This window comes from Pagrus pagrus (genome assembly GCF_965226575.1).
Source record: "Pagrus pagrus genome assembly, chromosome: 17".
NCBI lineage: Eukaryota > Metazoa > Chordata > Actinopteri > Spariformes > Sparidae > Pagrus > Pagrus pagrus.
In genome coordinates, this window is record NC_140201.1 from 2,193,661 (window position 1) to 2,203,123 (window position 9,463).

General features: G+C 40.7%; 1 protein-coding gene across 5 annotated transcripts in view; it reads right to left on the bottom strand.

The window, feature by feature from the left end:
* col14a1b (collagen, type XIV, alpha 1b) overlaps nucleotides 1-8,727 on the bottom strand; it is a 166,030-nt gene extending 157,303 nt beyond the window's left edge. For 4 of the 5 annotated variants that reach the window (XM_084379993.1, XM_084379989.1, XM_084379992.1 and 1 more), the window contains exons 1-3: nucleotides 8,563-8,727; nucleotides 7,690-7,840; nucleotides 5,889-6,003 (exon numbers count right to left, since the gene is read on the bottom strand). In XM_084379993.1, coding sequence (XP_084236119.1) covers nucleotides 5,889-5,970 — 82 coding nt within the window. In that variant the 5' untranslated portion in view covers nucleotides 5,971-6,003; nucleotides 7,690-7,840; nucleotides 8,563-8,727. The remainder of the gene's footprint in view (nucleotides 1-5,888; nucleotides 6,004-7,689; nucleotides 7,841-8,562) is intronic. The other variant, XM_084379990.1, reaches the window with a different exon arrangement.
* Between the last annotated feature and the right edge of the window lie 736 nt (nucleotides 8,728-9,463).

The following is a 9,463-nucleotide window of genomic DNA, read 5'->3' on the forward strand; positions in this document are numbered from 1 at the left end:
AATGCGACTTCCTTTTAACTGCAAGGAGAGAAAGAACAAAGGGCACCAAAGGGAAAGGCGCTGGAATAGCATCTGTTTACTATTCCTCTCCTGTCCTCAGCAGGAGTGTTTAGATGTACAACACAGAGTGACTAGATCCACTGAGCTGCACGATTTCCAGATACATTTTACAATGACCTCAACCTGTGCATAAACCCTCAGAAAAGTCGACAACACTGTGTCAGTGGAACTTTCCTTCTGGCAAACAACAGTCTGATCATATTTCACTGAGCTACGACACAGTGTTGTTGTGTTTTCACATTAAGACGCAGGTTAAAACACTGGAAGAAGGCCATTGTAAAGAACCGCAATGCCAAAAACCACATATCCAGGGTCAACAAACACAACACCCCTTCATTTTCACACCGGCAGAGCCAAATCCCATAAAATAAATATGTATTTAGAAGCAACACATTCCCCAATCTCATTTGGTAAACTATGAAAAAACAAAGAAAAGCCAGGGGGCGGAAAATAAAATATGAAGCCCACAAACTCGTTCATGTGTTTGTGTCCTCATTATGAGGTGAGCCATCTGCTGTCGCCGACTTCTTTAAATACCTACACTGTGATTGACACCTGGTGGAGCGCCGATGCTCTGGCGCACAATAAATACGAGGCTTAAAGGGATGGTTCACCCAAAACAAAACATTGGTGAAAAAAACATTGAGTTTGGAAAATGCACCTTTTGAAGGATTTTTGTGGCTGTGTGGCTGTTTGAGACAAAATGCATAAATGATGTCTCTCTGTGTGACACATGGTGATAACAATATGTATGGCTATTTAAACATTAACATCAACAGATTACTTTTTTATAATGTGCCGCCCTTGGTAACAAGACAGCAAGAATCTGAAGACACAGCGGCTGTTTTCTTTAGCTTTTCTGAACTGATTTATCCACTTCCCTGCAGCTTCCTCCACAATACAGGATTTAGTCAAGCTGATAAGACCTATCATCAAACACCTCTGCAGCTTTTCGGGTGAACCGCCTCTTTATGCATGCAGGAGACTACTCATGTAGGTATGCAAAGAAACTTGAGTTCAGCACAGGAAGGATAATCCTGATTTCAATGGAGAGAATGTGAAGCCGGCGCATTCAACAGCAGGCAAATATATTTATATACAAACACATATAAGGAATACTGTACCAATTATCTCACCAACCTGGGGATGAGAATGAGGGCTGCATGGGATTTCGGCTCAGGGTTTAGCTCTCTGTCTCGGAAACAAAGGACACTCTCTCGTCTGGAGAGAGCTGCTCAAATCCCAAATGATTCGAGAAGCAGATTTCGCACCTCTCTGTTTACAGTGTGGTTGAAATGTGTTGATTGTGTGTTTGCGTTTGTTATGTGCACCTGTGTGAGCGCATTCAACTGTGCATGTGTATGCATGAATTATGTATCTTTGTCTGCAACAGGAGGAGAGTGCATTCTGGTGTATGCACATAAAAATCTAAGTGAATCTTATTCCATGGAGCTCTGTTAGTTGTTTTTTTCACGCCTCGTAGGAAAACCTGCCGGTTCCTTTGCAGCAGCACACACACACACACACACACACACTCGCTCACGCAAAGTCATGGATGTTCTCTGTGAGATGGTATTCTCACGCAGAGACAAGTATTGGATGCCGAGCAAACAGCCTGGTGAAGACAAAAGGCCTCGCCTGTAGAAATGGGAAGTTAATTCTCATCTATTTTTCATGGAGAATCTTGTGCAAACAGCAGAGCCGACTGCTGCCGAGAACTGGAGAGGTGTTCGTCACACCCACCGGGAGTTGTGCAGCCACTCAGCTGCCAAAGTTTTGAGTGAATTTTATATTATCAGTGAGAGCAGGAGAATCCAGGTAACATTATCAGGTAGGGACAGTGCTGAGCTGAGTATATAAAACGGTAAAACTCTCATTAGAAGCTTTTAGTTTGCAAACATGTCTGAGGAAGACTCCAAGACTCCATGTTGTCATTGCCAAGAGCAAATTCCATTAAACAATGAGTCATTATAACATTACATTTCAGAGTCAGTATATTTACCACACTGAACACTGATAAACTTTCCTTCCAAAGTAAACAAGATAGTGATGGTCGGTAAAAAGGAGTCGAATATTTATCCTGTTTATCAATTTTTTGTATAATTTGGAGATTCCCTTCTTTTTCTAGTTCATACACTGACAACATCTACCTGTCTCCAAAGCTTCTGATAATGTTCACTGGAATGTCAGTAGCTCATGAATGAGACTTAGAACATGTCATCCAGAAAAAGAACCACTGAACAATACTGACATTTGACCACATTCCCCTCATCTGTTTCCCCTACAGGTACTCAAACTTTCTTCCATTATTTCTGCATGCAAGGAAAACATGAGGAGCCTCGACAAAGCCTGAGCTAAGCCACTGAAATCACTGACCTTTCACCTTTTTAACAGGGATTTAGTGACAGGTGTTGGGTTAAAGAGTAATTAAAGACATGGCTTAGTAATTACTTAATAAAAGCCCAAACTCACATGGTAACAGCCCAGACTTGGCAAAAATGGAGAAGAATGTTTCTTTTGTTTCACCTCTCTGGATTCGACTTGTTGGTAAAGGATTGAGCTCATGGGTCAGCATGAAGCCTGTTTATCTGACTCCACTGAAACAGAGAGAAAACAGCTGAGGAGTTTCTCAGTGGAAGCTCTCCAAGCTGGTCGTAACTCCTCAGCTCATCCTGGCTCACTGGTGTAGCCGAGGTTAGCACACTATGGCCTCTTCACTGAGGAATGCTGTGGTTTCTTTCAGTTTACTCACACTCTGGCCAAAGCCTTCTGAGTGTCCTTATTGTGACAAACCTATTCTGTTGCACAAGTACCAGGCTGTACCTTTACTGGGGCAATAATGGTTGCAGACCTACTGATAAACAAACAAAAAGACTTGTCTGATTAAGTGATTAGTAAATCTAAAGAAAAACATTGCAACTACTCATCAATTACTCGTTTTTTTGGTTTTTTTCAGTAGAAACTACAAATATTTGCTGGTTCCAGCTTCTTAATTATAAGGATTTGCTTCCTTTTGTGTCTAAGTACTAATAAACTGAATATCTTTACATTCTGGAGTGTTGGTTGGACAAACCAAAATCACTTTCCACAATGACATTATGGACAAAATGATTAATCAGAAGAGAAACAATTGGCAGATTTATCAATATTGAAAATTGTTATCAAGGTAGCCACAATGAGCCACTCTGAAGAAAACAATACATGGCCTGGTTTAATATCCAAGAAGGATCATTTTGCAATATTACACAACTGAGATAACATTTTTTAAGGACTGACACGGAAAAACATCAGTTTCAAAGTTGGATTACCCCGTATGGACCAAACAAAAACTGAAATTATGAAACCCTAAATGTTAAGCCTCAAACTTTTTTAAAAGGTTTTGTATATATATATAGTAAAATACTGTACTGTAGTTTATAGTAAAGGCTGGGTCTTTATGAACGTTGCCTAAAGAGTGCTGCTGCTAAAAGCTGGATGCAAGTTAGCATTTTTGCACTTCCAGTTTCCTCGTCTCAAAGTCAAGAGGTTTTTGTTAGATGAAACAAAAATGCTACATAACACAATAAAGGAAAGGCAAAAACCCTAAAAGCATAATATGGCCTCTTTAACATAGTTCCAATACAGAGATGATGTGCTGCACAGAGAGTTTATATCTACTGCTAATTTTCAACTCTTGTTCCTAGTTGGGTTTTTACATGTACATCATACAGTAGTGTAAATACAATCTGGTGATTGCATTTACGCTACAAAATCATAAATGTCTTGCTGACCTAAATCAATGGAAATATCCCATTGGTTTTCGCTGAGGAAACACTAGCGAAGCTAACTTCCAAGGTTGCCGACAATAACACGTCATCCCTACAGCACTCAAAATAGAAGCAGCAGCAGCAATGTGGTGCCCTGCTGCTGACCAATCAAAATACAGAACACCAATATCTCTGGGCAGCGGACACGGGAAACTCCTCACTGTCTGAAATCAACATATGGTACAGTTGTTCAGTTTAGCTAATTAGGGTGCATTCTGACCTTTCAAACCCCTCATCTGTGGTGTGGCACAGTATCAGCCCTTCCACTGACTTTATGGTTATGGCTCCGTGTCAGCAGGCTTTGGTTCTCCGCCGCAGAACTGAGCAGGTTCAGTCCTGTTTCAGTTCAACACTGCCAACAACCTTTAGGCCTGAAGGTTTTTGGGTGCTGCATCACTAGCTAACTGTGCTCAAAGCAAAACATCAATCTTTAAGTGTATTTGTTTTTATCTTACAATTTCATACCAGCTGTGACACCCAACCCAACACTTTAGGTTGAAAAACAGATACAAAAGCTTACTTTGATCCAAGGTCAGGTCGTCTGTATAAATAGTGAAAAACTCACTCAGCACAGCTAATTAAAGAAGACTCATCATGAATATTAATCCATCATTTGTATTCCTGGAGAGAGAGTGTACTTGGTAAAAAGGAGTGTTTAAGATTGTTAATGATGATAATGGTGTTAACAAGACTGTCGAGAGAGACGAGTCTCCTTAGCAGGTAATGAGTGAGGTTATGTGTTAATTGTTGAATAGGTTGAGTGAGTAAATAGGGTGAGACACGCTGTCAGCGAAAACATAATTTAATGAAGAGCTCTTGTCTTAAAAGTCAGTGAGGCACGACAGTAAAACACACAAATGCTGTGAACTCATCAGTCGTGTTACAACGGAAGAGAAGTTTATCAAAAACTGATTTACGCAAGGTTACTTAGTTAATTACAAGTGGTGCCAAAATGTTTTGAAATTTCAAAAATAGATTTTAAATTTGTAACCGCAGTTATCCAGAAATCTGTCATAGATCTTCCCCAAAGAAATTAATAAGTTAAACAGTGCTGATTATTTACATAGGGTGACATGTTGCGCCACAGCAAACCAGTTTCTCTGGCAAACAGTCAAACACTTTTGCTCAGTATGAATTTGGCTTTTCCCTTTGAGAGAGACACGTGTTTGAAGGCACATTAGAAGGACACATTCAATAAAAAATGAACACTTCAAAATAAACATCTTTGGAGCAAAGCTGCACATCAAATTGTGACACAGAGAAAATGTGAATTTAACCTGCAGGATAAAATGGTGAGTGAAAAGGATGATACCTGCATTTCCACAACAGGGCCACAGTGAGGTTTACCGAGCCAGCCGTCGGCTTACAGCCTTTATTATAACGCTCAAAGCAGATAAGTGGTGAATGATTTATAGCCCCGTTTGGCACCATTGTGGAAAGAGCCAATTAATTTTTCAGTAAATGAGAAACCTAGGCTGTTCATAGCCTTGTCTGATCCTGATATGGGCTGGCTGGCCCTGTTTTACATCCAAATGGGAAGCCCTAAGAAACCCTGCTAAGCATCGCAATGGGAAGCCTTGTTTAGCTCTGTGGTAGAGAGCCTCGTTTGGCCTCAAAGTCAAAGGCCCCAGGTTGTTGAAGAAAACTATGTTGAAGATAACAGTTATTATGGAAACAACCACTAACTTCAATGAGGGAAGGGTTGGCCCTGTGGGAATCCCTGGTATTCCCATTTCGCATTTGCAACTAATGTAAAAACCCACTAATCCTTCTTTAGGGATGATATCAGCTAGCGCCATTTCTTGCTCTACATGGTGTCCTAGTGGTTTAGCACTTGGTTTGAAAGTTATGGGTTGCCCTGTGGGCTTCTATAAGAAGACAGCATGATTAGCCCCATTGGCCCTTTTATAAAAGCCCCAGCGTGGCCGTGTTTGGTGCCATGTAACTGGCTAGTTAATCCTCTACTGGTCTTGTTGACCCTGTCGGCCCTCGAGTGGAAAGCAGGATAGTGGAGGTACTTACCTTGGCCCCGCGCTGGCTGAGGGAACAGAGAGACGAGAACGAAGCCCAGCAGGCAGAGGCTCAGTCTGACTGAGAACTGCATATTGGTAGGCGCAAACAGGAGGACACGACACACCTGATGGAGAGGGAGGAAAAGAGGAAGAAATTATAGGAAAAACAGGAGGAGGAGCAGAGGATGAGACAAGGAGAGGAGGGTAGGATGAAGGCAGGTAAAAGGATGTTGAAAGAAGGAGTGAGTCGGGTTGGAGGAGATCGGGAGAGGAGGGCAGAGAGAGGGGAGAGAGCGATGAGGTAGAGGGAGACGAGGGCAAAACAGAGGAGTGGGGAGGGAGAGGAGGAAGAGGAGAAGGGGGAGATGAAGGGATTTAAAGCATCTGAGAGAGGACTTAAATTCACCATTTGGCAAATTATAAGTATTTTATCCTGGATTACATTACAATATTAAGGCACTTAGACTTGAGTCAACTTGAATTAATTATGTTCATGTTTTGTTCTCAGATTTCTTGTATTTCATAAACAAATATGTTACAAAAAGCAAATGAATTCCATCAAGTACAGATTGGTTTAGAAAACTGGTTAATATAGCTATGAATAGACACACATATCTAATAGTAAAGCCGCCCCTTGCCTTGATGATGTATGGACTGCCAAGTTCACTTACATCACTGCCTCAACGCCCCCCGGCCACCTGCCCCTCCCATCAAATCCCTTCACAACTGGTATGCCATTGGTTTAACGTTTGAAATGATCCCTTTTGGGTTAAGCTGCAAAATTAATATCTTTCAAATTAATGTCTGTTTTTGTCTTCTTTTGTATGCAGAATCAAGAATATAATTATTATTATTATGACTCAGTTTCTCGTGTGAGTAAAAGTCAAGTCACATACACAGGCTGCATCAAACAAAAAGCTCAGTACTCCCAGCAGAAGGCTGAAGGTGCAGTGAGAAACAGAGCTGTCATCTATAATTGCTCTTTTTTCTTTAGCTCGTCCCAGAAACAGGACATGAGATATTAATAAAAACTGAAGATATGTTGTTTTTTTAATACCTGGAGGCATCATCATTTGAACACCTGCAGAAAAAGACTCTGCATCTGTAAGGATGTCAAGTCATCAGCCACCTTTTGTTTCCAGCTTTAGCTGCTGCAAATTTCTAATTTGAGGCCATTTTCAATAATATATTGACATGACTTTACAACTTGGCATTTTCACCATGTCAGCCTGAAGGCAAGCTGTGTAATAAAAACAGAGTTAAGAATTATAGGTGTGTTGAGAGCAGCCCTGCCTCATAGTACCTCCAAAAAAATCACTACAATATCCTTGAAATATTCCCTCAGGGACTTGCAGCGTGGCTGTGGCTCACTGTACTGAGTTTATGGCGACATTAAAACACCTGGCTGTTTAATGTCCAATTATAATAACCTTGTAGTGACTCAGCCTCTACAGTTTTATAGTATACTAATGCATGCTTCCAGCTTGATCCTTTAAGGGTTATGTCTCTGCATCAAATCACTGTAAAGTACTGTAAATACAACAGTGAGCGTCTCTGAAAGACCGTGCAGCCTCCCGCTGCTGAGAGAAACAGCTGTCAGATATCTTATCAGCACCAAACCCACTTTTAGTTTACCGTCAATAAAAGGAGCGGAAGTTTTCCTTAATTGAAACGAGCGCAGGTGAGATCTGCACGGTGCGCCATCAGCAGCTGCGCGCGGATCGGTGTGAGGCGGAGAGAAGAAGGTTTCAGTGTAAAAGCAGTTTGTGTTGTGCAGGTTTGAGCAGTGTGAGAATAAAGAGCAGCTGTACCTCCTCAGATCAGATGTGTCCCGGCCCCGCAGCTCTCCTCCGGGCAGCTGTATCAGCGCACTAGTCCCCAAAGCGACTCTGATCCACTCTGTTCACCAACTCTCCGCTCCCAGTCGACCACGAGACAAGTTCAACCGCACCGTGCGCCACACTACCGGGCAGAATTTTCAAAATAAAATACACGACGAATACCAGCCCAAAAATCCGTGTAAATGAGCAAAATTAGAAATATGAATAATTTTAATTTCCAGACCGATCTAATCCAAGCTATTTTAACAAGGTTTTTACCTTCTTCTTCAGATGTGTAAGTATAAATGAAAGCTGTTATTTCTGCCTTGTATCCTTTAGGAATGAGCGAACCATAGCAAAACGTCTGGACATTATCTCTTCCAACTTTTAGGCTAATAAAGTACTCAGGCTGAATCTATAAAATTGTATTTATTTATTATTATTTTTGGCACATTTTGGCCTCATTTGTGCCATTTGACATTTCGTAGTTACCAAACTATATACTTCACTTATATGATGATGTTAACTGATGCTGGAGCCTCTTTCTATATCAAGAAATGCAAAAGATTAAAGCTAACATCCAGTTAGAGTTAGTTATTTCTTCTATACACTTACAGCTGATAACACAGTACATTATTTGACATTCAATTACTTCACAAAGGAGACACTTTACAACTTGATACAACATCATTTATAAACCTACTTTTAAATACGACCCTTCTTGCTTTTTTGGCTAGCTGGAGAAACGTTATGGTTCTGATAGCGAACTAACGTTCGGCCGCTAGCTTAAACAGTTTGCTGCTAGCTTCTACGTTACTAGCACTTAAGCTAACTTTATCTGAGTAAACTAAAACGTTTTCTGACCTTCAAACATCGTCAATGTCTTCAAAGTCGAATGACAAAAAGTAGAAGCTGCTACTGCTGAAAAAATAATCCATTTCTCCGAAGTTTACTGCTCCAAACTGCGTCTTTAGCCCCTCCAACCGTCCGGACTGCGGTATAACCCGCTGACTGCTGAAGCTCCTCCCACTGCGGCGTTACTCAACCAATCAGATCGTCGCCTCCTAACAGGTGATTTTTTAGCTTCTGTGTTGTTTTGCCTGCATAATAAATACAACATGGACATTTCAACAGGTAAACCACATGTTTAGTGTTACATGATATTCTCCCCTTGACCTTAATGTCGACACCTCACCTCAATGATTCCCCTTGATCATAGAATAACACTGTACACAGTTACAACAAGGGAAATTACCACTGGGGATCTGAGATTACAAATAATTAAACAGCAAATTTCTGTCAAATAAACATGAAAAATCACAATCCTGCCACTGTTTTGAGATTCGGTTTCTCAGATCCTGTAGTGATTTTTACAGAGTGATTAACGGCTGTGAAAAGCAATTAAAAACCCACCAAAGCTTGGCCTACCTTGCAAGAAACTTGCAGGTAAACCTAAAAATACAAACAGGTAACCAGTTGACACCCGACATTATTGATTTAACAAACCTTTTCATGCCTGTACACATGTACAAAGCATTTTTTCCTTTACCACTAATTACAGAATGTAAAATTGATGGCATTTGTAATTTTCATAAATGTTTTGTTTAATTAAAATCATTTCTGAGGCTTCACTCTCAGATGCACAGGCCTTTGCATTTAGTACTAATTTCCCATTCTTGTTGCTGTTTCTCCAGCTTCATATCATTCAATGCAGCCATATAGACTTACACCAAACATTATGAAACAGGCCGACAGTAAAAGCAAA